This window comes from Phialemonium atrogriseum (assembly GCF_030411735.1).
Source record: "Phialemonium atrogriseum strain 8032-3 unplaced genomic scaffold QBC33scaffold_28, whole genome shotgun sequence".
Taxonomy (NCBI): Eukaryota; Fungi; Ascomycota; class Sordariomycetes; order Cephalothecales; family Cephalothecaceae; genus Phialemonium; species Phialemonium atrogriseum.
In genome coordinates this window covers 259,513-284,090 of record NW_026848165.1, presented here as the reverse complement: position 1 = coordinate 284,090, position 24,578 = coordinate 259,513, and the positions used below count along the sequence as shown (strand labels likewise).

Below are 24,578 nucleotides of genomic sequence, written 5' to 3'. Positions count from 1 at the left end.
AAAACTGGTTCTTACTGCCAATTAAGAGTCCAACGCCAATTTCCAGCGTTTAGCACATATTCAGGACGACATGAGTTCCGGAAACCCCGATTGTCCGTGTTGCAAGGCGCAGACTTATGAGGGCTGGTCGTGTCTCCCGGAACTGAAATCGTTCGCCAAGGACGGATGTCCGTACTGCTCTCTTCTTCTGGAGGGCATCCTTCACCTGATTCCCGATATCGAGGCCAGATTCGGCTACGATGCGACCTTCCGCTTTAAAAACCGGCGTGCTATCGTCGTATATGCGGATCCCAACGGCTCACTCGGGTACCACCCAAACTCAGAGGACGTGAAGCTGGAGTATGAATTCTACACCGTGGGTGCATATCGGGAGCCACAGCCTCCTGGGGACACGTCCTCCGAAGCAAGCTTTGAACAGGCGCGGCAGTGGATCCAAACTTGCTCGACGGACCATGTGCTCTGCGGCGCGCACGAGCCGTCGTCGCTTCCCACACGGGTACTCGACCTCGGGGATGATGATGCAGGGGCCGAGCCCGCGCAGGTCAAGCTCCTGGAATCGCACAACCAAAAAGAGCTGTACATCTCGCTGTCCCACTCCTGGGGGGGTGAGCAGCCTCTCACCACCACTGCGGCGACACTAGAGGATCGTAAAGCCGGCATCGAATTTGCCCGACTGCCCAAGACGTTCCAAGACGCAGTGCGGATCACCCGGCGATTGGGCATTCGATACCTATGGATCGATTCTCTCTGCATCATCCAGGACGACGCCAAGGACTGGCAGGTCGAAGCCAGTCGTATGGCGAGCATCTACCGAAATTCCTGGCTAACCGTGTCCGCGACAAGCTCGTCTTCGCCCAGCAGTGGCTGCTTCAAGTTTGAACAAGCGATCGAGGTAAAAGCCGACGATGACGGCGACGACGACGACGACCCTCTAAACGTTCTATTCCCCGAAGCCACCAAGCTTCGCCAGGATCTCCGCCTGTCCCTCCGCTTCACGATCGCACACACGGACTTCAGCCCCTTCTCCCGCCCACAGGAAAACAAGCCATTCCCGCTACTCAACCGCGCGTGGGCCTACCAGGAGCGGCTCTTAGCCCCACGGGTCCTGCACTTCGGCCCGCACGAGGTCTTCTGGGAGTGCATGCAGGACCTGGATTGCGAGTGCGGCGCCGCGAAGTGGTCGGGCGCGCGCAACATGGGGACCTACATGAGCCGCGACACGTCGGGCCAGCTACCGCCCAAGATCTCGCACTACGCGGCGCTGCACGTGGGGACCGCCAAGAAGCGCCATGGGGTCGACGACACGACGCGGAAGCAGAAGCTGCTGTCGCGCTGGGCGGACATGGTGCAGGAGTACAGCCGGCGCGCCCTGACCTTCCCCACGGACCGGCTGCCGGCTTTCTCGGGCGTGGCGGCCGAGATGGTCGAGGCGCTCGGGATGAAATACCGCGCGGGCCTGTGGGAAGAGACACTGCCGCTGGGTTTGTTGTGGGAAAGGGATAATTGCATCGAGATAGGTCCGCCGCTGCAGAACCCGAGACCTGCCCCGTCGTGGTCGTGGGCGGGCATCGATGCTCCTGTGAGGTTCCTTCTGTCGCTGTACGGGCCGTACCGTGCGTGGGACGTGCCTGTCATACATGCGGAAGTGGAAGAGATTCGCTGCATCCCATCAGGGATAGACGAGAGGGGACAGGTTCGAGTGAAGGAATCATACGTCATACTCTCCGCTGAGATGGTGACGGCATCATTGTATTTTGAACCTGATTCCGGGTCGCCTGAGTGGACACCATGGATACCTGTGAGCGAAGCAGTGGCAAAGGGTACCAAGGGGCCAACCGAACTCACTCGTAGGTCGTTCATGATCAAGGCCGGGCAGGGAGATCCTGTCATGTTTGTCCCTGACATTGCACTCTGCGACAAGGACGGCAATTGGGCATGGGAAGAAAAGGATGAGCTTTATTGTGCGAAGATCCTTAAGTCGTCGGACTTTTGGCACTGGCTCGTTCTTAGACCGATCCATGCGGAGGGGGATTCGGTATATGAGCGGATAGGAGTCGTCCAAAATTCAGACGCAGACTGGGGCTCCAACCAGGCAAAACAACGGGTTAAAATCATATAGGGATGAACGAATACTAGCAGTTATAAGGCAATAGGCCCTTTAGCCAGGGCAGCAACTAGCTAGTTCACGAGCATCGTATGGTTAGTATGCTATGGGCGAAACGGTTCGTGGCCCGTTGCTTCGGTCTCTATATATACTTTCTTAACAGCCTTATTCAGCTCACTAATTTCCCATCCGGCAGTGGACTTTGTGGAACCACCGATCAGCTGGTGATTAGTGATCAAGCCGGTGCTGCTCCTATGTTGACCCACGGCACTTCACCAAACCGACTGTCTTCATCGACGGGAACCCCCAAGGTCACGTACAGCAGCTCGCCTGCCACGGTCTCCGCCACCAGATCGATAGCTCCATTCCCGGAATTGAATCCAGCGGCAAGCGAGAGATACTGTGTCTGCCAGGTATTGACACCTTGCGTATCGTAGCACCACAGATAGTTCCAGAAGGTCCAATCGGTGCCGTTGAAGGAGTTGTAGTGTATGCAGTTGTCCGTACCGCGGGAGAAGAGGTGAGCTGCAGGCAACGACGTATCATCTTCTGGCTTGCTGCCTGCTCCTCCGGGACGTCCGATCAGGGCCTGAGTGTTGGCAAACTCGTAACCCTCGTGGCTAGCCGAGAGCAGCCGCCATTCCCCCCACTGACCACCAGAATAGAGCTTATGGTGCGTGCCCATATTCTCGACGACCTGCACCAAGTCGATCGCCATGTCCCCTGCATCGTCGGCAAACACAACCGCCAATGGCGACCCGAACGGCCCGACCCACGAGCTTTGGCTCGGGCTGCCAAGATCTTCCCATCCGCCCTGCCAGTCCCCATCACCGTTGCTGCTCCAGACTCGGTGTTTGACAATACCCTTTCCCCCCCCAGTCGCGGTCCGCCCAAATACGTCAATCCTCCCATCCCCCTCCCACCCCGTGACAGCTATCTCGCCCACGAACCCGGACCCAATTTCTGCCCAGCCTCCCCACTCGGCCCCGTCCAAGACCCCATGGTACACTCTCCCTGCTGCATCAACAACAAACACATCCACTCGCCCCTCGACGACAGAGACAGCCGCCGGCCTCGCCGCCGCCGGTCGGGTTAAGCCCCCGAGTCCTTTCCAACGGTCCTCCCACACGCCGTCTCGGTACCGCGCATAAAGCACACCTCCCCGCCTATCAAGCGCGAGTGCAATCCGCTCTTCATTGTCACCACCGGCAATAGCCACGGCCGTGGGCGCGACCGCGAAGGATCGGGGAGACGACGCGGCGGCGTGCCATTCACTGTTGCTGGTGCTGGTGCTTCCTGGCTCCTTCCACGACAGCGCGCGGCGGTTGTTGAGCTGCCACACGATCAGCGAGTCCGGGCCGCCGATGGGGCCGCCGTGGCCGATGCCTAGGTCTCGCCGGGGCGAGATGGTGACGTTGCCGCCGTGGCCGCCGCCGGGGGTTGCGGTTGAGGTTGGGTATGGGTATAAGGGCGTGGGTGTTGTTGTGCCGGTGATGGCGTTGTGGAGGTAGTCACGGCTGCGGAGACTGTGTTGCTTGGCGATTAGTTGTGTTCTAGGTTGACAGGTTTCTTGTCTTCTTTCTTTCCCTTTTTCTTCCAGCCGTGCCTCACTTACCTCAGGAGAACCTCGTCACCTTCGGTGGCTCGTGCCCCGAGGATTGACCCGAAGATCACAGTGAGAACGACGGCCGCTACAATTACTCCCGCGAGTATGGCGCGCCTCTTTTTTCTATCCCATGAATGCTTGCGTTGCGGCACTATCGTCGTGTCGGCCTTAGTAATGTTGGCATTCAATGCGACGACCTGGGAGTAGGCTGGCCCTGTCGACTGCTGGAAGTCGAGCTTCTCGTTGGTGCTCTCCATGGCGCCGAACATATAATTAAGACGGTGAAATGGAAAGAAGAAGAGTGGCGGACTACTTCGACAAAAGCACTTGGGAGGTTCACCTTGATATTGCCTTGAAGCAATGCTGCCCCTCAATGGTGCAATCTAGCAGGGTTGCAGCTCCTTCGCGCCGAATATCCGACTAGGATTCCCTTGTATCTGGGTCTTGGCAGGCACAGATTCTTCCCAATGAGGAGAGATGCTGAATATTACCGGGTAGCCTGATTGTGCCAAGACTGCTAATTTGATCCTCCTGAAAGTCTATAATTTGTTGGAAACTTTAGACTTCACAACCTTCAAGATCCATTAAGATCGATTAATGAGCAAGCGTCTTTGACTCAGTGTTCGGATCTGTACTTATGTATATCTCCCATTACGCCTCCGAAGGGGTCCTTCTGCTCCAAGCCACCCCACCCCGTAAGCCTAGTAGGAGGAGTAATATGGGATGCTTCGATCAGGTTTTGAAGGGGGCCGAGCCTCAACGCGAACGTCCAACTCGCTGCCCGACCCTCGGTGTTTCCTAAATGCACCCCGCCACGCCTCTTCCATCTCAGCCTCTAGCTCCCAGCCGTGATCTACCTTGAACCCGAGAGACGATGTCATAGCCGAGTAGTCCATAAGGAAGCCCCCCGGCCCACATGTTACCCCCACATGGCAGGTTTTGAGCTCCGGCATGCGCTTCGCTGCCTGGGCAGCAGAGAGCAGCAGATCGTGCGTGGCTTCGGTACTTGCTCGCACGCGGAAGGTTTTCCAGGGCCGGTCCTCGAGCGCAGGTGCGTCAGGGGCCGACATGTCCAAGACCTCGAATGGTGACTCGACTGGTGGATTTCTGTCCAAGTCTCGAGCTATCACATCGTCCCGGTCCAGTAGCCATCTGCCGTCTGGGGCGGCGCGGGATGGACTGACATGCAATTCTCTCATGTGGGGCTAGGATGACGCGGACTCTAGGCTCAGCCAGAAGTCGTTTGTCATAGAAGCCGAGAGACGTAGGGTTATGAGTTGGCGGGAGAATCTGCCGAGAGCAACGCTTAAAGGATCGACAGTGGCGTCTGGGGGAAGAACATTGGGGGGTGAATAGGTATCGTTAAGAGGTCCTTGGTAGTTGGAATCAATCCTGGCATTTCGGATAGAATGGGGTAGCTTGGCGATAGATTTTGCGAAATCTATTCAAGAAGACGTGTTGTATTCAAGAAGACGTGCTGTAAGTGCATGTGCCTCATCACTAGACATTGTGGTATCAAACATACCATGCCGGAGCTGTCGCCGCAACTCTAGGTTTTTCTTCTCCTAGTCCGGCAACTCAAGCCATAGTGTATCGACTTTCACCAGAGATGCTGCTATCTCGCAGCATGCCGCAGGAGCAATCTTACGTGCCCCATGTGGGACACGGAACTCGGATATCCAAGATATACTAGGTAACTGCTGATCATCTTCAAGGACAAGCTCGAGGTACGAGCTCTGGTAGCGGGCATCGGTGATGTCGTTGGTTAGTCCCTGACGCCGGAGCATCTGGTGCCTGACAAGGGCATAGCCATTGTAATGATCGTCACCCTTGTAACGATCGTCACTCTCGCAGGCTGCATCGATGCCGAAGATTATATCTGGTCCATTGCGTACCTCCCCCCTCCCCTGCTGGGTTTGGACCAAGCAAAACAGACTGAAGACAGCCAGCACGGCCTTGGTGAAGGTCTCGTTGTTGAGCCGCTGCTCGTCTGGCGACTCGACGCGCTCGCAGGCCGCTGCATCATACTCGGGCAGGTCAACGCGGAAGAAGACAGCGCGTACCAGCTTCCACCGGTTGTTCGCCGTCAAATATTGGCGTGCTGCGGGTAGGCGCCCACTATCGAGATGGATGAGTGCAAAGATGTGTCGCTCGATTTGATTCTGCCATTTCCTTGCTAAGCTGGAATTTGACTTTGATGGACGTAATCTCTCTTGTCGAGCAAAGAAGTCTCTATTGCATGTTGCGATAATACAATAACCAGAAGTGCGCCTACTGATCTGGGGGAAGTTTAGGCAGCAGCTTCGCCCCGCCGGCTAAATAAGAAAATTGAGGTTTTGACCCAGTGTCAGCTATCGCCCACCGTAATACAGCATGAGCAGCCGATTGGTGGTAGGCCATGTCGTCACTCTAGGCCGACATGCGCCCGGCGGCGGGGTTTACAGAGGAGGGTGAAAGGAGCCAGTGCGTAGTTCAAGTTGACGGGCCGTATGCGCTCCGGGTGACCGTCTGCCCGGATGGCTGCAGCTGCCACGTCTCGTAGTCCGAGTTTATGGCCGTGAAGTAAGCCCGGCGGCAGTGAAAATGTCCACGCCGGGTCTCTGCCGGACCCAGTTCACATCCATGATGAGGACGGGGGGGGAAACCAACAGGTTGCACAAAGTCAAGCCGTTGGCTTGTCTCGCCGAATGCTTTGTTGTACACGAAGTCGCGGCCATCGCCATCCGATGCGAACCGCCACAGTGCACTGTCGCCGGCTGCGGCACAGGACTCGACCCGGATAGGGTAATCTGTCGGTGCAATCAACCCCGGATGGGCGACCATGCAGTCGCTGCTCCGCCCGTTGAGTTGGACGTAGTAGTGCTTACTGGGGTCGGGCGACGCTGAACTCGTCATCTTCGAGGGCTGCTAGGGGGATTAGAGGATCAGGTAGGTGAAATTAATCAGAACTGGGTGCAGGGAGGAGGTCATTTATGGTGCCTTTTGTGGACATGTCTCTTTCCCTCCCAGCTCAATTATTTTTAGTAAGGGGGTAGAGCCTCGTTTGCCCCTGTCCTTTGGAGTGTTTTAAATGTCTGTCAATTGCCGCCGTGGCACAACGGTCCAGCAACGGAGACACCAGCCATGCAGGAAATGAACCAAATGGTAGCCGCACGGAAGATGCTCTGTACGCCAGTTTGCTGAGAGCCTGACACGCGATGGGCAAGGATGCCAACCTAGAAGCGACCAGTCAGCGAATCATAACGTTGGTGGCTCAGCCTTATCAGCGACCTCCATGCTTGAATATTTCATTGGGTATCATAAACTCGGAAGAAGCGCTTAATAAGAATTTTGATACAAGGGATTAACGCCAGGCGCCATCGCCAAGCACTTTCCGGGGAACCAAGATTGCAGCTTAACTCGAATGCGCCTTGGCAAACCCCACCCTGCTTACTGCCTTGCCTCATGTCACCAGCACAGGTACGGTGCAGAACTGGTGGCACCTTGCTCCGCTCTCACCCTGCGAAAATCTAACACTTCATTCCTCGAGGACTTTTTTGCGGCTTTTTAACTGTGGTGGCGTGGCTGAGTAAAATCGACTTGCGAAAACCAACCAACCAAGGCCAGCCTCACTGATCAAGCCACCGAATAAGCCACCGACTAACCAACTATTTCTTCATTATCTCGGGGAACGAGTCGTTGCGTACGGGCCTTCCTATCATCGATAGTAACACTGGCATAGGCCATGTGCATCAGGGATACTTATAGCAGATGTAGCAAAAATACTCGTAGTAGGCGTATATAGAGGCACCAATAGCAAGTAGCGAGGCATTGGTGCATCAGTGGTGGTAGATGCAACAAAAAGATATTGCTTTGTCAGCGCTATCATGAGGCCACCAGCCCTCCCTAGATCGATATATCTCCCAAGTCAAGATCGAATGCAAGTTATCGCAAACAACCCACATAAGCATCACATATGTCATAACGGGTCAAGCACCACCACCCACACCCACCAATAAGACTGGAGCCCGGGTTCAGCTGGAGGCCACCACCGCCGAACAAACAGCGGAATTGGGAGTCCACGCGGGATGCAAGTCTGTGCTGCAGCTTGTACAGTACCACATGCCACAAACTTCTTGTCACCAACCGACCTTGATCATAGATCTTGACCAATTCCCACCCGCTTCAATTCAACGCTCCCTAGATGATGATGAGTATATCGAACCGGGCTTGCTGCGTTTTAGGGCCTTCGGTCGAGTAGTCGGCCTGACCGGGCCTCAAGTGAACTTACACATCCGTCCACCGCTCTCACCCAAACCCCCGAAGCAGCGATGTTGCTGTACCGGAATCTCCTCTGGGAGGCAGCTCTTTTCTTCATTCTCCAGGCGCATCGGTCATGGGCTGCAGGCCCTAATCAGGGTGCTGCCGAGTTCGGGCAATTGGCCTTTCCATCCCCCTGCAGTCGTTGCGATGTCTCCAACGACGTGACACCATGCAGCGGCGGACATGACACAACCTCGTCGTCATCGTCTTCTTTGTCGCCGTCGCCGTCGCCATCGATTGCTCGAACTGACGCTGTTTCTGTGGCCGAGGAGGAGGACGGCCATGATATTGCATCACACTTTGCAGCCCACCTCCCTCGGAATGTGACTGACGCCTACCATGACACTCTCTACCCAGTCGGGGAGGCCGACGCCGCCTTAGTAGGCGAGTCCCGTCTGCAGTACGACGCTGCCGATGCCCCCGGGAGCTCTGCCGCGCGGGTCACTGATGAGCGCCCCCCGACCACCACGGAGCGAGATGGAAGCAGCCCCGAGAGCGTCTTCGACCCATTCCAGCCGGTTGGCCCTGACCCCAGCATCCTCAATGGCAGGGATGGCAAGGGGGACGGGCAGGAGGAGAAGCAGTGGAGGGAGCATCACTATGGCTCCCGCCATCCACTCTTCAGCGCTGGAGCATTGATCCTCGAATTCGGCCAGGATATCAGTCCGCAGAAGCGCAAGAGGCGACCGTCGTCGGGTGCAGACTCCAATGCGAACACGTCGCCTGGCTCCAAGTCTGATAAGGCTTGGCGTAGCCAGGCTAGAGGGAAGATGCTGTTTTCGCCCACCGCGGATGTGTCTCGGACTCCATTCTCACCTGTGAGTCTAGCGGGTGCCCGCAGTGAACCCAAACGGAGAAAAATAGTTAACGACGACATATTAGCCGGCGATTCTGATCAAGCAACCCGAGACTAGGCCAATCAGCCAGGAGCAGCTGGTGGCCGAGGTCAAGGGCATTTACGCTGGCCTGGTGATGGTTGAGGCCAAGTGCATCGAGATTGACAATGCACAGGCCAGCAGCAGTGAGAAGCTAAACAATGAGCATTGGCAGGCGCTGATCGCGCTTCATCGCACACTCCTGCATGAGCATCACGATTTTTTCCTAGTCAGCCAGCACCCTAGCGCTAGCCCGGCACTGCGACGTCTTGCGTCGAAATACGCCATGCCCGCGCGGATGTGGCGCCACGGGGTCCACTCCTTTCTGGAGCTCCTCCGGCACCGATTGCCCGAGTCCTCGGAGCATATGTGCACCTTCATCTACCAAGCCTATTCATTGATTGCCGTGCTGTATGAGACAGTTCCTGTGTTTGGGGATATCTGGACTGAGTGCCTGGGGGATCTTGGCCGATATCGGTATGTAGTGGAATGACATGACCTGGCGACGAACCTCCTGTGGCTGATCCTGATCCCTGGTAGTCTGGCAATTGAGGATGACAACATACGAGATCGACAGGTCTGGACGAGTGTCTCGAGATATTGGTATGCATATACGTCCGACAGGAACCCCACAACCGGGAGACTCTACCACCATCTTGCAGTTCTGAGCAGACCCGACGCTGTGCGGCAGCTGTTTTACTACACCAAGAGTCTCTCTGTTCCCAACCCTTTTCTTTCCTCTAGAGAGAGTATTATGACGATTTTCAATCCGACCTTGGAGAGAACCCCAACTCCACGTCCTCTACCTGCCGATGTAGCGTTTGTCAGGGCACATACCGTCTTGGTCAGAGGGATTGACAGCTCCTTCGATGAGTATCGGCAGGACTTTCTCCCTCAGCTTGATTCCCACATTGCCTCCCGAAAGAAGATGTGGCTGCAAGAAGGGTGAGTACTTAGTCGGCCGATGCCTGCAGCTAGAACCCTCAGCATTAATTACCGTGTACTGTGCTAAGACTCGAGCCGACCAGATTTCACGTGGCGATTGCGTCCCTCTGCTCAATGATGGGATACGGAGCAGAGAGAAATCCCTTTGTGATGGCTATGACACCACTGACAGACGATTCCGGTGATGACAGCGTGGGGCACTCCGAATCCTCGAACAAAGACAACCTGACCGCTAAGGCCGCTGGTCCTCCAACCAGGGACGAGGCAATGTCACGCGCGGCCATTGACCTGGCCATGCAAACAACCGAAATCGTGTGGAATCGGGCCAAGGACCCGAACATCCTACCCTACTCGCACGTCATCCTGGTCTTCATGGACCACCTGGCCCGGCATCCGGCCGCGATGGAGTTTGTCCAAGACATCTTTCCATGGGACCTGTTAGCCCAGTTTCTGAACCACCTGGCGTCGTTGCCCGAGGCCGACGGCTGGGCAGATCGCGAGTTGTTCCCACCTCCCGACAGTGACCACCAGCCGCTGCCTGAGGATTTCGCCATGAGGGGCCTGCCATGGGCGGGGGGTTATTTTCCTGCTGGGTGGTTCTCGGAGAGGAATACCGACTACGAGTACTACGACGAGATGGTATGTCCCGCTGTCGGCTACGACGACAGCCGCATCAGCCGCATCTTGCGTCTGGGCCACGGTCTCGCTCGCTCGATGGATCGCCTGTTATACGACCCTAAAACAATGGTGTTCAGCGCAGCGCCGTATCGCGCCGGTGATATGGACTTGGACGAAGCATCGCCCACGTCTGTTGTTATAGGAGACAAGCCACCGGGCGCGGAGATTGACGCGATGGACGTCGATGCCCCCGACCAAATCTCGGCTGGGAGTGCCGGTAGCCCAGCGGATAACTCCAAGGTAAAGCGGCGACGGGATCTCACACTCTCTCCCGCTGCCATACTATCGATGAGAGGCAGCGGAATTATCCAGCCACGCACCGACTCGGCACCTGAGCAGCACCAAACGAGAAATGCGATCGAACCGCCGGATACATCGGAGATGCCGCCTCCCATATATTTGAACAATTCAAACTCGTCGTCGGTAGCCTCCGCACAATTTACCGGAGCCCACTTTAGCTGCGAGGTGTGTGCCACGGTCTTCCGTCGCAAATGCGATCTCAAGTAGGATCTATCCCGCCCCTCCCTCCCTCCCCCTTCCGCAGGACAGACCAACATTAACGCGACAATTACATCCGGCAGCAAACACAGCTTGGCGCACACAAAGCCGATCGCGTGCATGGTCGACGGCTGCGAGTATCGGTGCGCGACCTCTCGCGATCTCAGGAGGCACCAGGCCGCGAATCATCCCGGAATGGTGGAAAACGAGAGCTTCGCCTGCGAGGTGCCCGGATGCGGCAAGACGTATGAACGGAAGGACAACTTGAAGAGGCATTATAAAGTACATTTTGGTACATGATCTCCTGCCGGCCGGGTTGGGAATTCGGCGGCTGGACTGGGATCTGGTGGCAGTTAGAAGGGATGGCAAAACTGGCCGAGGAGAATCGCTCTGTCGGTAAATACGAACTGAGGCATCGGCTTTCTTTCTCTACCGACTCGGGCAATGAACATGGGCTCGCGCTATTTTTCGCGCTGTCTCACAGACGAGTACTTCGGCTCTGCCAAAAGATACGCACTTGCAGGTGATGGCGACAAATGGCTCATACATGGCTGGGACCAGCGGCGCTTTGTCGACGTGTATTTACCCGAGGGTATTGACCAAGGCTTTGTTTTCAAGGTCGTCGAGAGGTTTATCAACGACCTTGCCGCCAATATCGTTCAGGTTGAAGTATCCAAAGACGGCACACTCTTGTCCAGCTCTTCGGATTCGTTCCTCGTTCTAAATCCCATACCTAATCTGCTTTTCAAGGCGTCTACTCCAATACACCGCTAGCAGGGTTAGGCGCCATCGAGAGCTAGGAACCGGACTCCAGTTCCATCAGCGCTGGGTACATCCAGGTCAAGGGAGTCTCGTCGAAAGAAGAGAGCGCCAGCGACCTCCCCGTCATCCATCCGGTTATTGGCCGTCACGTCTCTTCCGATATCCGCCGGCTTCGCTCCATCAAGAAGGATAAGGACGACGCCAACGCACTCACAAACATGTCCTACTAATCATTCGCCAGCGACCTCTTTAGCTACCACACCGACTGCTTGCAAGTCGAGAAGCTCGGGTGATCCAAGACATGGAGGCCCTGGATCCTGAGATTCTGCAAGATATTGCCGATGCCCAGGAGCCAGACAGCCTGGTGCCGACAAACCCGGACCCTATGACCGGACCATAGTCGCCCCATCCATGGCGGACAAGATCAGGCACGAGTGTGCTGTAGTAGAACACCTTCGCCGACGTCGACCGACCGAACGTGGTCATGGCCACGGCCCGACAGGACGAGTACCCGTCGTACAATGTATGCGCTTCGTAGAGGGTGGAGGCGCTCATGTATATAAGTACAAGTACATGGTACATACCTACACCGTCCTGGGGATCTGCAAAATCGCCCCACCACCTGGCGAAAACCAAGTTGTGTAACACCCTTCAGGCCCGATCACATAGACGTACACTTGGTAGAGGGAGTAGTAATTAGTATATTACACCCACTTGGCTTGGGCTTGTGGTAGCAGGCAGCCCTTGTATTCCATGTATAAGTCAGGTAAGTCTGCTAGGCATCCTCACATTGGCTGCGTAGGTCACGAGAGCAGCTGATGCCGTGCTGGCCGACCCCTGTAATCTCCGGTTGATCAGCGTGATCGGCCCGGCAGAGATGCAGGGCCGATCATAGGTCCTAATTGGTTTGACCGGTTCTAGCTGGTGTGTTATCAAATCTACCTAACAGGTCTTCTTGCAACGATTTCAAGGCAGAATACTGCAAGATAGGACATTCTACGAGTACACCATACTCAAAGAGGAAGAGGGAGAGGAAGAAGAGAAGCGAGAAAGGAAGCGGTTCCTCACGTCCGGCCACTGATTTAGACCCTTTGCTAGGCTCGAATTGAATACTACGTAGCCTTCATTTAAGGATACAACTGCCCACCATATATGGGCCCCAGGCGCATCCCGTCACACTGCATTCAAGACACTCAAAACAAGATACGTGTAGGCGAATCATATGCATTTCTTACCTAACAAGGCGTTATAAGGCTTAGTGCTTCCAGGCGGATTGGCATGACTACTAAAAAGGGGCTTTCCGCTTCTCGGCGAACCATGACATTTTCTCCTCGCTTTCCGCGGTGACAGCTCCCCCGACTCGCACAACGACGCCCGGTTCTCCGTCGACATGGAGCACAACAGTGATCTCGAGGTCAAACGAGACCATGGAGACCTTGAGGTGGTTCAGCACCTAAGCCTTGAAGTGGCTTCGAATCAGGGCCCTGAGATGGCTCACAACCAGGACCTCGAGGTGGCTCAGAGCCAGAATCTCCAGTGGCATAACGGTCAAGACGCATACACATACAATGAGCTACCAACCGCCGCGAATACACCGTCGTCAGCGCCGGGGATTAATGCTGATGAATCGACAAGCCAAGTGCGGAAACCACGCAGCAGGAGGTTCTGGCTCATCGCAGGTGCCTTGGCGCTTGGTTTGATTGCTGCGATCGCGGTTGTGGCGGGTGTTCTCGGCTCGCAACTAGCGTCTGCCAGAAATACCAGCCCATCCAGGGATGGTAGTGCTTCGTCCTCAACATCACCGTCGTCGACGCCGGCGTCAGGGGGGGCAGGAAGCACAACTGCGTTCACGAATATGCCCACCACAGTACCTTCGTTTTCAAGGTTAGTAGCATCGATCACCAACGAGTGTCTCCCTCCTACACGCTTACCCCCCCTCCCCGGTACCTTTCTTTTTTATGGCCTCGCCATCTGGTGTGGTCTAAGTTATGCCGTCCTCTAATCAACTTCCTTCCAGCATCACCTCCTTTTCCTCGTCAGTAACCTACTCGGCAACTGCGTACCCCGTCGAGCAAAGCCCTGTGATGGCAACCCTTAGCGCTGGCGGAACCACCACCTTCATCGACTGCCCCTACAGCAACAACACAGTATACGAGGATCTAACCACCGGCGTCCGGTTCCTTCGGCGGTGCGGTGCGAATGTTATCTCCAACGACATCACTAGCTTCACGGCTTACAGTTTGGAAGATTGTATGACTCGGTGCGCTCGCAGTCGTGCCGAAGGCACCGATTGTTCTGCTGTCGTATGGATATGGGGTTGGGATGGCTTTGTGAATACCGAGATGGCAAAGTTCAACTATTGCTATCTGAAGAACTCGAAGTATAATGTGCCATCAAATCTAAATTGGAATTGGCAGGCGGAGCTAGGCTTCATCATTCCATGATTGGAGGAGCGAAGGCTATAATTGAGGCGTTGAACCGTTGAAATAGTCTTGAAGGTCAGATAATCAGATTACATGAAGGGTCATTTTCGTAGCAATCGTCAATCATTCCAACTAGACGAGGTGGACACACGGGTTTCTCGGGATTTCGGCCTATCTAGACCGGACCTCGGACGAGACACGATGGAGGATCAGCGTTTATGTATGTGCGCTGCTGGACAGCCAAGGTCATACTTATGCTGGGGACCAAGCACCGCAGCCATTCACAAAAGCTGATTCGGATCTAATATTAGGGCAATGAAAAGAATGCGCCGTATTAATTGTCTAATGTCAGAGAAAGAAAACACTGCTAGTACCAGCCAAGCTATTAACTCCCTCATGCACCTCCACGATATGTTTGACCGGCTCATACTGCGGACAAATGCCTCTCTCACTTTAGAGCTTCCATTATCTTCTTAGCGTTAGCGAATTCCAACTCCTCCAAGGTCTCGTCCCAAAGCCTTTCTACTGTTTTCATCCCCTTTTCTTGGTACATCACGGGGTAAAACCTTTAAAAAGTCAGCAGTAGATCACGGCAGCAGAGAGCCCGAAAGAGCAACTGCTCTGAGAAAGGCATCGCGACAAGTACTTACGGGTAGATCTCCAAGTTCATCAAGTACGAGCCATGAGTCGCTTCACCCTTCACAACCGCCGCATCCACGTACGTCCAAGCCGCTTGTCGCAGCGTCCGCGCCGCAACCAGCAACCAGAGCTTAAGGGCCCACAGCAATGGGCCTTTGGCGTCTCTGAACAGCCCAGAGCCACCCGTCAGTCCCGGGTCAACGGTGTTGACCAGCACGTCCTCCCGCGGGACGAGTTCCCCCAGCTTGTGGGTAAGCATCTGGACGAGCGTCTTGGACGTCCCGTAGCGATCGTTGGCTGCGAAAAGGTTCCAGCCAGTGCCATCGTCGAAGGAGGGGATCAAGGGCACGGCGTCGCGATTGGGGAATTTCGACGCGAGTGCCGTACCAGAACAGACGAGCGTGAGTCGGCCGGGCGTGCCGGTGGGGCTTTTCGCTTTGAGGGTCGGGAGGAGGAGGATGGCGAGGAGAGCGGTGGAAAGATAGTTGACTTGGAAAACTTCCTCGTGTTTCGTAGAGGGGTTGATCTTGAACTCCTTCTGTGTAAAGGCCGCGTTGAGGATGGCAATGTCAAGGCGTGTTAATTGTGCACACCTCTCCGCGAATTCTTGGATGGACTGATACGAGAGCATGTCTAGCGGCCAGATTTCGACTTTGGCTTCAGGATGTGCCTCTCTCATTGGGATGGCGACCTCCTCGCCTTTCTTGACGGATCGCACTCCGAGAATGAGGTGCTTGACTCCAAGCTCGAGAAACTCGTGGGCGGTTTCCAGGCCGATGCCGCTGTTACCGCCGGTGATAATGGCTGTCTGGCCACAAAGTGATGTTCCTTTGGGCGGCGGTCGAGGTTTGACGAGAAACTGCGACCTTACCAACAACTCCCAGTGTGTGTTAGAAAGGGGTGGGATGGAGAGAGAGCCCATGGCGGACGGATAATTGTTTGAGGTTGGTTTGACACTGAGACGGAGACAGGGGAGTACTTGACTTTTGGGGAAAGAATAAATAGTTTTAAGAGTCAAACTGTTCAAGGTCCTTGGTACAATGACTTGAGGTCCGGCTTATATACATATCTTTGCCGTTATATGTCCCACGGAGCTTGTGGGTTTAGACACACGTAATCCGTAATTATCAGACAATCGAGGCCCTGGACTATTCCCAAAACGGAAAACAATCTGGTTGCTGGGCTTGTTCGAATCGGTGGATCTTTCGACCACGGTCCCACTTTTCCGGGATTTAAGTCCTTCCTTCCAACGTTCAGCCGGATCGCCAAGCCCGTTATTCCCGGCGCTGTTGCCTCACTCGACGTCACTTCGACCATAATGCTTCCTCCTTCTGGACATCCATTCAAAACACCATCACCGTCACCACAGCCAGCTCACTCATCATGCCGGCGGCCGAGTTTGTATTTGTCACCACAAGCTCCTTCGGCAAGCCCGAATCTGCCGACAGGTCTCTCATCCGCAGCCGCTGCATGCGCGGGAGAAATGCGCGCGAGGGATCGCGTCGATCCGTGCGACAGGCAAAGCGAGATTCCCAGCTGCAGGATCAGGCGATGCGACTTCAGCCGCTAGCCCACCCTTTACCAACGAATTCCACCTCACCACACACTAGACTTCAACATAGAGAAGGGGAGAATACCCCTAGCTCTGACATTGCCCCGTGGCTGGCAAACAATCGTGTCTTCTCTCAGTTTGACGCAGAGATCGACAAAAAGGCTCGCCTTGTTCAACACAGGTGTGAGTAACCGTCATCTCATCCTTATTCCTCTCTTCAAACGGCCTAACTCGGTATACTTACTCTTCACAGTTTTTACCTTTGGGTCAATTCTGAGCGCAATATATCCCATCCATCGCTTTGTCGAGTTTGAATCAACGCAGGATCCAGCTTACTACTGGCTTTACCAAGACGATGATTTCTCTCACACCGTTTTGTTCGCCTCCTCGGCATTCTTCGACCTCGTTGAACACAAAGCGCTCACCGCCAGAACACAAAGCTACCTCCAAACCGCACTATCGATGTTGAACAAGAGGCTCTCTACAACAGAGTCCCATGCTTTTGACTCGACCATAATCATCGTCCTCATTCTTGCCTCAGTAGCCGCCATAATAGGGGACTATGACGCTACGTGGGCCCATATATCAGGCCTCTACCGCATTGTGATGCTCCGAGGCGGACTCGACTACCTACGCAGTGACCCCAGCCTGCACTTCAAACTAGATCGGTAAGCTGCGCATACATGGAACATCATGCGATAATAATACCATGATCTAATTTGGCATCTCAGACTTGTTCTTTCTTGGTTTCTGTCCACGGGCCAAAAGCTACAGTTTCCCACGCTTCCTGTGTCCCGGACGCCGATTCAGAGAGCTCCACGCCGCCTCACTCCAGATGGTTTGGATCCGCTGATTAACGCTGGGCTTCTCGATACGAAAGTCGTCCTTGTCCTTCGCGATCTCCAGGAGCTAGTAGCTTCAGCCAACGAAAGTTTGAGCAGCAACTCAAGGTTGAGTGGGGATAAGTTTCAGCATCCCTTGGCCACAATTCAGAGTCGACTTTTGGAGCTTGAGAACGAAGTCAACAGCATTACATCCGAATGTCTCCGTCTGGGTATGTTGGCCTTCTTGACAACCATGTACCAATTACCAGGACACAGGTTACCGTACAACCACCTGAATAATCGCTTCCAAACCTCCCTTCGAGCCATGGAATCATCAACTCCTGAACTCCAAAACCTGACGACCTGGCTGGTCATTATCGGTCTCATAACGGTATGGGACGCTGAAGAGTCGTGGCTACGTGCGATATGGGATAATATCGCGCCGGGGTCATCATGGGCCGAGGTACATCGGATTCTATGTCTTTTTTTCTGGATTCCATCCATCCACAACGTGCCAGGGAAGAGGGCTTTCGATAAATTAAGGACGGAGAAAAGCGTGAGATGCTAGCGGCATGTCTGGGTAACGGTACAACAGGGCTAGTCCACCGGTAGTCAAGACGTCAAGCAGCCGAAGGGGAGGAGGTGTCGGGGCAGGTGAGGTGCACGCACCCGTGCCTGCGCGGGTTGGTACTGGTCTCTGTTGACCGGGCTGATCGGTGTTCATGACACGCCGGCGTACGTCGTGGTCGGGTTGTCCCAAGGTGGAGAGTGAGGGATGAGAGTGGAAATCGGTTATGGTATTACGAAGTGGATGACTTCCGGACCAGTGCCGAAGAGCTTTCCAGGGAGGACAACGCTACGGCAATGGAGGTCCTTAGGTATTGTCCTTGCAATCTCCTAGAATCTCAAATCCGAGCCAAGTCCGACACCGCACCCCTATTAATTAGCAGCAGTGAGAATCCCGTCCTTGTCGCCTAAACTAACCTCGCTCACAGCAATCAAGACCTCATTCCTCGATATTGCTAGTCCTATGCCTCGGTCGTAGTATTAACCTCCTAGCAAATTGTGTGGTCCAGTCTTTTCTTCCCTTAACGTTTGCAGTGGACAATTACTCCGGACTGAGTACTGTTTCCTTCCGGCTAAACTCCACCATTGCACTACGCTGGTAGTTCGCAAAACTGTTCCATTAGTAAGGTGTAATTAGAGCACAAAAATTTCATCGAACAAACCGTGATTCGTCGGCGCCAGTGGTTTAGTGGTAAAATCTGTCGTTGCCATCGACAGGCCCCGCGTTCGATTCGCGGCTGGCGCAAGTGAAACTTCCTTTTTTTGCACACCTTCTAGGTGTCTCGATTTGAGAGCTGCCCATATTTTTTTTGGCTTTGCAAATTTTCTGAATACGGTCTTTCTCCTTTAATCCTCCTTGTTTTAGTCGCGAAGGTTTACTGCTGGTTCAACTCGAAGAAAAAGACACTCTAGAAATTGACCCAATCTTGCTATCTTATTCACATCGTCCCCAGAGTCGTACCTGCAGCGCGGCCAAGCGACGGTCAGCTATGATAGACGTCACCAGGGACATTTGGAAGGCCACCCCTGAGGTGGTTCCACAACCGGAGCATTATGTCTGCAGAGATTTGTCCAAGCCTGCACATAATGGACGGGCGAGCATTTGTCGCGAGAGCCTGCATGAGAAATATGCGCGATGCGGGAGGCCCGCCATCGGTAATGCGAGAGGCCTACCACTTGGACTGCATTGGGCAGAAAATTGAGGAACATTGCAGATGGCTGCCTGGCGCCTTGATTACAGGAGCAAGACTGTCTGCTCCTTTCCTCCTCCCCAAGATATAAAGTCAATCTGAGCGGCTCGTAGCCCGATAGTGATTGCTCTCTAATATTTCTCCTAGAAAGTTACACTATCCATTATCTCAATCCCCAGAACGAATCCGCGTCACAAGGTAGGGAGGCCATCCAACGCCAACGACAATGGAGCAGCACCGCCGCCGCACCACGAATGGCAATGCCGAAATCGACAAAAGTAATAGTACCGCCTTGGTTGCAAGGGCGTATCAGATGGAAATGTACGAGGCGAGTCGCAAGAGAAACGTAATCGTCACGGTAAGGCAAAGGTTCCTGCCTAAATTATGTATTTGTGTCTGTTTGCTGAGCTAAATAATGCGTTCGTGCAACAGATGGATACTGGCACTGGAAAGACTGCAGTGTAAGTCGACTTGCTCAGTTTCCCCAGCCGCGTAGGCCTTGCTCTCGCACCCGCAGAAACTGATCGTGTGTCAAAAACAACTAATTAGGGCTGCCCTACGAATCATGGCTGAGCTTCAAGACACAGGTCCAGAGAAGGTATGCTTCCCACCCGTGGCACTCACTGCTGTTGGGTTGCGAGACTGACACCTTGTAGCGCGTCTGGTTTATGGTGCCGAAAGTAGCGCTTTGCCAACAGCAATGCGCAGCACTGCAGACGCAAATTCGATCTGTCCAGATTCGGTCTTTCTCCTCTCTCGACAACGTTGACAAGTGGAAAAGCAAGAAGTTGTGGGATGATGCCCTGACCAATGTCAGGGTCGCTGTTGCAACATACGCCGTCCTGCAAAATGCGCTGGACGATGCGTTCGTGACAATGGAGTCTATTGCCTTGATTGTCTTTGACGAAGGTGAGTTGGCAAGCGTCTCACCTAACGTTTCCATCTGCGTCTGCCCCAACGACTGAACCACCCTAATTAGCACATAACTGCGTCGGGAAAAGCCATGCAAGGAAGATTATGAACCATTACTGGTTCCATAAGCGGGAGAACAGGCCTGTCCCTCACATTATGGGGTTGACCGCAAGCCCAACAAATGGTACTAGCGACATTGACTTGGCGGAGCTGGAGGCGACCTTAGATGCAGTGTGTGTGGGCCCGAGGAACTGTCGAGAGAATCTTCTGTTTCACGCCAACCGTCCAACGGTAAAATCGGAGTACTATAAGCTCAAACCGACGGTCTCCTGCAGCACAAGCATCCTGAGTCTGCAAGCAGCCTTCCGCAGTCTCGACATCCAAGAAGACCCTGATGTTCTCCGCTGGAAATCCGAGGATACGGAACAAAGCAGATCGAAGCTGAAAAGAGCCCTAGAGGAGGGCAAGACCTTTGCTCGAGACCAGCTGAAAACATTCTGCCGGAGGTCGCAAGCCATGTGCGAGCAGCTTGGAGTCTTTGCAGCAGACCACTACGTCGCCAAGGTGGCCACCATGTTCAGCGGCTCACTGGCCGCGAACAATTCGTCCTTTTCAACCTGGGACTACTCGTCCAGAGTTTATCTTGCCCGGGCGTTGAGGCTCGTGGCAGCTGACCCCGGCGTGCACAACAAGGTCCTGCAACCAGGTTTAATCTCGGCCAAAATGCAACGTCTCATTGATATACTCAGCTCATACAATGATAGTACCCGCGGAATTGTCTTCGTTACGGAGAGATCGTCGGCGATTGTGGTCTGTCACCTTCTCTCTCTACACCCAGCCATCAACAAGGTCTTTCGAGTTGGCGCCATGGTTGGCACATCCGAACACGAGCGAGGCAAGCGAGACTTGAGCGACACTCTCAATAGCGCCGAGAAGTCGGAGGTCTTGGAACAGTTCCGTGACGGTCGCCTCAATCTTCTCGTCGCAACGAGCGTTCTGGAAGAGGGCATCGACGTCCCCGCATGCAACCTTGTCATTAGCTTCGACGAATCACCCACCGTCAAGTCCTATATCCAACGGCGAGGCAGGGCGCGGCAGCCAGTCTCAGACTACGTCATTCTGGTGGACGAAGCGTCTACCGGGAAATCCACTACATGGCCACAGGTGGAAGAGAAGCTAAGAAAACAATACGCGGAAGACGATAGAGAGTTGCAAAGACTCGCCCTGGTCGCGAGAGACGAGGCAAACAGCCGCGAGTTCCGCGTTCCCGGGACGGGGGCGCGTCTGGACATGGACAATGCCAAGTCACGCTTGCAATACTTCTGTGGACGCATCGCCAACAGTCGCTATGCCAACAAGCAACCGTACTACATCTGCGAGAATCAAGAATCCTCGGGCTCAGCTCCGGATGGCCAGCCCTGTCCCTGGATAAAGGCGAAAGTTGTCTTGCCGGTTTTCATAGGTCCCAATCTCCGCGTTACCTGGAGCAAGGAGTCGTGGCTCACACCGAAAAACGCGACCAAGGACGCCGCGTTTGAAGCCTACATGAGACTGTACGAGGCCGGCTTGGTCAACGAGCACCTGAAACCGCTCAACGCTGACGGGCCAGGCGACGAGCGAGATGCCGGCGATTACTCCATCATTGACGTTCGTGAGCAACTAGACCCCTGGTTGAGTATTGCCCAAGCGTGGAGAAGCGGAGAGAGTCTTCGAGGATACACCGTCGTGGTCAAAGACAGTCACGGAAATACAGAGTGCACTGGCACCATGACAATTCCCATTGACATTCACAAGATGGCGCCAATCCCTCTCTACCAGGACGGCGCGGAATTGCGGAGAGTAGAGATCAGGAAATCGGCCACATCTGTCAAGGAGGCCTCGGAGAGCGACCACACGGGTATGCTGTTAACGTTGGCCTACGGACATCGTTGGAGGAACCAAGACAAGCAGCAACTCGCTCTCTTTACGGTTCGAGGGGGTAATGCCCCTGCCAGAGAAGACCATGAGAAGGTGACGCCGACAGCGAACGACTTGAAGTTGGGAGACAACAGTGCGGCTGCGGCGTACTCCAACCTTGGTAAACTTATCCCTTTCATCTTGCACAATGTTGAGGCACATCTCGTGGCCCAAGTGTTGCACGATGCCCTGTGCCGTGAAGGAGGCGGAGACATATCGGTCAGTCTCATTCGGTCTGCCATCACCACTCCTGCAAGAAAGGAGGCCCAGTATCGGAAGTTGGAGTTCATCGGGGACACTTGTCTGAAGCTCCTCACCACAGTGTTTGTTACTGCCAAGTGTAAGCCTGCAACCCTCCTTCCAAACAATGGCTTGAAATGAGACAACCGAAGAACCTATGAGCTCAATAAACATCGGATAGATCCAGAGTGGCCAGAAGGCTACCTGACACAGCGAAGAGCAACAATGATATCCAATTCAAGGCTCTGCGAGGCGTCAATCGCACGAGACATCGACAAATTCGTCCTCGCCCGCGTCTTCAAAGCCGCGAACTGGCGTCCAACCTACCTAGACGACGTCAACGACGACGGCCCCAGCGGCAGCGACGACGGCGGCGCTCGGCCCATGGCCGGAAAAACCCTAGCCGACGTGGTCAAGGCCCTCGTCGGAGCCGGGAAGCTGGACGGCGGCTACCCGGGGGCCCTGGCCGTGGCCAAAGCCATGCTCACCGAGATCGACCTGCCCAGCCTGGAAGTCGGCCGGCGCCAGCTCTTCGACGCGAGCCCCGGCGGCTCCGCGGCGCCGCTGCCCACCACGCTGCAACCCCTGCAGACGCTTGCGGGCCATTCGTTCGCGAACAAGGCCCTGCTCGTCGAGGCCACGACCCACGGCTCGACGCAGAGCTCGTCCTTCGCGCCGCCGTACGGCTGCTATGGCCGCCTGGCATTCCTGGGGAATGCCGTGGTCGAAAGCATCGTGGCCGAGGAGATCTACGCGCGGGAAGGCCGGCTGTCGCATTCCCAGATGAATATCTACCGGTCGGCCGTGGTCAACGGGCGCTATCTCGGCTTCGTGGCCCTGGAGTGGCACACCGCAGAAAAGGGGGTCAGGCTTCGCCGCGGGGCGGCCTCAGATGCTGCTGGTGGTTTCGCCAGGGACGTGTTTGACGTGGATAGGGCCCTGTGGCACTTCATGACGTATTCTTCGAAGGAAATGGCGGCGGAGATGCGCGGTGTGGAAGGCAGGTTTGCGGCGCTGCGTGGGGATATCGTGCGAGAGATGGAATCCGGAACGTCCTATCCGTGGGTGTTGCTGGCGAGGCTACGAGCGAATGACTTTTACGCGGACCTGGTAGAGAGCCTGGTGGGGGCTGTTTGGGTGGACTCGGGGTCGATGGCAGATTGCAGGAAGGTGTTGGATAGAATGGGCATTCTGCCGTGTCTGAGGCGGATCATGAATGATCAAGTTCATGCCATTCATCCCAAGGAAGAGCTTCAGATATTAGCAGGTTCTGAGGCGGTTAGTTATCATGTCGAGGAGCGGAGAGTCGCTGGAAACGGGCAAGAGATGACATGCACTGTGCATGTGGGTGGCAGAAAAATCGCCGAAGTCCATGGGGATGGAGGCGACGAGGAGCTTCAGGTGATGGCGGCTGAAAGGGCTCGGTCATTGTTGAAGCTTGTTGTTAAGGTTTGATCGGTACATGTACATTATTCATTGGGAAACGTTCCTAGACCTGCTGTCCCACTTCCCGATCTCGGACAATATGCGACTCGATACTAAGTGACATGCAAAGAACATGTTCAGAATGACAGCGAATCAAAATGGCGAGAGTCACGCCTTTGGCTGTGCTCAATGCCAAGAATTATGAGGGCTAATAGGAAGGGGGATGCTCGGTCCGTCGTTCTTACGGTGGAAGCGGTGCACTGGTTTTAATGACGGCATTGCGTTACTAAGAGCAATAGCAATTATGCCCCTCTGCTTTAACCCTGCCTCTTCTAAGTCTTGCGTACACTCCTCGACTCGGCACCGGTAGGACGCTCGTTGCCGCGCGATACGACTCGGCGAAGTCGACCACCAGGGCATGCTCGCATTCTCGGTCACCACCTCGGCAATCTACAAGAGTTGGATCCGGCACTGGCGCAGGCGGACGTGTCTTGGATGAAGCAAGTCATCTCTTCCTTTTACTCTTGTCGGTGGAGCGTTGCCTTGTCGGCAATTTCGCGATTCTCCAGAGGTGTGATCATCCCTGTGTCTCATTGGTGTTGTCCGGATCTCACCTGTCAGATGGGAACGTGTGGCCCAACTTTGTTTGGAATCGGGGGTAATTTGTGTCAACACCTCGGGCCTCTAATGATCTTGAACGAGAAGAGAGGCACGCGGGACGAACAATCTTGGTGGCCTCAAAAGTAAATCTATGTGGGAAAGCGCCCAGGTTTTCCTACACATTTACGTGCATCCAACTGGGCGGTTAAGGAGTCGCGGCAAAAGTGCCGCTTGGCAAACAATTACCCTGATAGGTTCCGGGTTTCACGAATCTCCTCATAGGCCAGGAATGGTCGCGCCAAATTGCTAATACATGTTAATTGTCCCGATGTGTGGTCCGGTAGTTATGAAGCCACCGTTATCGACCATGGATTCTTCGTCCCTGGTAATGATATGAACGGCTTTGGGCAGCCACCTTGGTCCCCTTACTTTTGATTTCTCCCTCCTCCACCTCCAACCTTCGATTCTCCAGTAGTTGGT

At 54.7% G+C, this 24,578-nt stretch overlaps 9 protein-coding genes and 1 non-coding gene across 10 annotated transcripts; 6 read left to right on the top strand and 4 right to left on the bottom strand.

Moving 5' to 3' along the window:
- Nucleotides 1-19: 19 nt before the first annotated feature.
- Nucleotides 20-2,217, top strand: QBC33DRAFT_548772 (heterokaryon incompatibility protein-domain-containing protein). The gene has a single exon (XM_060428891.1). It carries the CDS (start codon nt 71-73, stop codon nt 2,117-2,119), a length of 2,049 nt encoding a protein of 682 aa, XP_060280080.1. The 5' UTR covers nt 20-70; the 3' UTR covers nt 2,120-2,217.
- Nucleotides 2,218-2,339: 122 nt separating this feature from the next.
- Nucleotides 2,340-3,967, bottom strand: QBC33DRAFT_562446 (uncharacterized protein; the record flags this gene model as incomplete). The annotated part of the gene is made up of 2 exons (XM_060430209.1): nt 2,340-3,630; nt 3,720-3,967. The coding sequence occupies 2 exons, from the start codon at nt 3,965-3,967 to the stop codon at nt 2,340-2,342; spliced, it is 1,539 nt and encodes a 512-aa protein (XP_060280079.1).
- Nucleotides 3,968-4,052: 85 nt separating this feature from the next.
- On the bottom strand, nt 4,053-5,092 carry QBC33DRAFT_212727 (uncharacterized protein). Its single transcript, XM_060422684.1, has one exon. The coding sequence runs from the start codon at nt 4,907-4,909 to the stop codon at nt 4,412-4,414; it is 498 nt and encodes a 165-aa protein (XP_060280078.1). The 5' UTR covers nt 4,910-5,092; the 3' UTR covers nt 4,053-4,411.
- A 183-nt stretch (nt 5,093-5,275) lies between these two features.
- Nucleotides 5,276-6,605, bottom strand: QBC33DRAFT_562444 (uncharacterized protein; the record flags this gene model as incomplete). The annotated part of the gene is made up of 2 exons (XM_060430208.1): nt 5,276-5,828; nt 6,412-6,605. The coding sequence occupies 2 exons, from the start codon at nt 6,603-6,605 to the stop codon at nt 5,276-5,278; spliced, it is 747 nt and encodes a 248-aa protein (XP_060280077.1).
- Nucleotides 6,606-7,768: 1,163 nt separating this feature from the next.
- On the top strand, nt 7,769-12,851 carry QBC33DRAFT_622576 (uncharacterized protein; the record flags this gene model as incomplete). The annotated part of the gene is made up of 12 exons (XM_060432844.1): nt 7,769-8,830; nt 8,895-9,364; nt 9,428-9,832; nt 9,916-10,975; nt 11,060-11,290; nt 11,362-11,404; nt 11,532-11,718; nt 11,823-11,990; nt 12,047-12,134; nt 12,219-12,293; nt 12,533-12,536; nt 12,742-12,851. The coding sequence occupies exons 1-12, from the start codon at nt 8,021-8,023 to the stop codon at nt 12,849-12,851; spliced, it is 3,651 nt and encodes a 1,216-aa protein (XP_060280076.1). The 5' UTR covers nt 7,769-8,020.
- Nucleotides 12,852-13,117: 266 nt separating this feature from the next.
- Nucleotides 13,118-14,267, top strand: QBC33DRAFT_596621 (uncharacterized protein). Its single transcript, XM_060431888.1, has 2 exons — nt 13,118-13,654; nt 13,788-14,267. Exons 1-2 carry the CDS (start codon nt 13,161-13,163, stop codon nt 14,212-14,214), a joined length of 921 nt encoding a protein of 306 aa, XP_060280075.1. The 5' UTR covers nt 13,118-13,160; the 3' UTR covers nt 14,215-14,267.
- Nucleotides 14,268-14,521: 254 nt separating this feature from the next.
- On the bottom strand, nt 14,522-15,915 carry QBC33DRAFT_212708 (uncharacterized protein). Its single transcript, XM_060422683.1, has 2 exons — nt 14,844-15,915; nt 14,522-14,759 (listed from the first exon to the last, which is right to left on the bottom strand). Exons 1-2 carry the CDS (start codon nt 15,752-15,754, stop codon nt 14,642-14,644), a joined length of 1,029 nt encoding a protein of 342 aa, XP_060280074.1. The 5' UTR covers nt 15,755-15,915; the 3' UTR covers nt 14,522-14,641.
- Nucleotides 15,916-16,139: 224 nt separating this feature from the next.
- On the top strand, nt 16,140-18,067 carry QBC33DRAFT_212684 (uncharacterized protein). The gene is made up of 3 exons (XM_060422682.1): nt 16,140-16,567; nt 16,638-17,052; nt 17,116-18,067. The coding sequence occupies exons 1-3, from the start codon at nt 16,216-16,218 to the stop codon at nt 17,774-17,776; spliced, it is 1,428 nt and encodes a 475-aa protein (XP_060280073.1). The 5' UTR covers nt 16,140-16,215; the 3' UTR covers nt 17,777-18,067.
- Nucleotides 18,068-18,449: 382 nt separating this feature from the next.
- Nucleotides 18,450-18,520, top strand: QBC33DRAFT_t73. Its single transcript has one exon. It is a non-coding gene; the product is annotated as a tRNA-Gly (tRNA).
- A 544-nt stretch (nt 18,521-19,064) lies between these two features.
- Nucleotides 19,065-23,573, top strand: QBC33DRAFT_573041 (dicer-like protein 2). Its single transcript, XM_060430684.1, has 6 exons — nt 19,065-19,323; nt 19,398-19,426; nt 19,515-19,563; nt 19,622-19,874; nt 19,945-22,173; nt 22,255-23,573. Exons 1-6 carry the CDS (start codon nt 19,192-19,194, stop codon nt 23,526-23,528), a joined length of 3,966 nt encoding a protein of 1,321 aa, XP_060280072.1. The 5' UTR covers nt 19,065-19,191; the 3' UTR covers nt 23,529-23,573.
- Nucleotides 23,574-24,578: the final 1,005 nt, after the last annotated feature.

Bases quoted from the DNA above. Each gene is read 5' to 3' on its own strand.
- QBC33DRAFT_548772 (XM_060428891.1), top strand. From the start codon at position 71: ATGAGTTCCGGAAACCCCGATTGTCCGTGTTGCAAGGCGCAGACTTAT.
- QBC33DRAFT_212727 (XM_060422684.1), bottom strand. From the start codon at position 4,909: ATGAGAGAATTGCATGTCAGTCCATCCCGCGCCGCCCCAGACGGCAGA.
- QBC33DRAFT_596621 (XM_060431888.1), top strand. From the start codon at position 13,161: ATGGAGCACAACAGTGATCTCGAGGTCAAACGAGACCATGGAGACCTT. The intron at 13,655-13,787 runs GTTAGTAGCATC...ACTTCCTTCCAG, and splicing joins ACAGTACCTTCGTTTTCAAG to CATCACCTCCTTTTCCTCGT.
- QBC33DRAFT_212708 (XM_060422683.1), bottom strand. From the start codon at position 15,754: ATGGGCTCTCTCTCCATCCCACCCCTTTCTAACACACACTGGGAGTTG. The intron at 14,760-14,843 runs GTAAGTACTTGT...GACTTTTTAAAG, and splicing joins ATGAACTTGGAGATCTACCC to GTTTTACCCCGTGATGTACC.
- QBC33DRAFT_212684 (XM_060422682.1), top strand. From the start codon at position 16,216: ATGCCGGCGGCCGAGTTTGTATTTGTCACCACAAGCTCCTTCGGCAAG. The intron at 16,568-16,637 runs GTGAGTAACCGT...TACTCTTCACAG, and splicing joins TCGCCTTGTTCAACACAGGT to TTTTTACCTTTGGGTCAATT. The intron at 17,053-17,115 runs GTAAGCTGCGCA...TTGGCATCTCAG, and splicing joins CTGCACTTCAAACTAGATCG to ACTTGTTCTTTCTTGGTTTC.
- QBC33DRAFT_573041 (XM_060430684.1), top strand. From the start codon at position 19,192: ATGGAGCAGCACCGCCGCCGCACCACGAATGGCAATGCCGAAATCGAC. The intron at 19,324-19,397 runs GTAAGGCAAAGG...TTCGTGCAACAG, and splicing joins AGAGAAACGTAATCGTCACG to ATGGATACTGGCACTGGAAA. The intron at 22,174-22,254 runs GTAAGCCTGCAA...AACATCGGATAG, and splicing joins AGTGTTTGTTACTGCCAAGT to ATCCAGAGTGGCCAGAAGGC.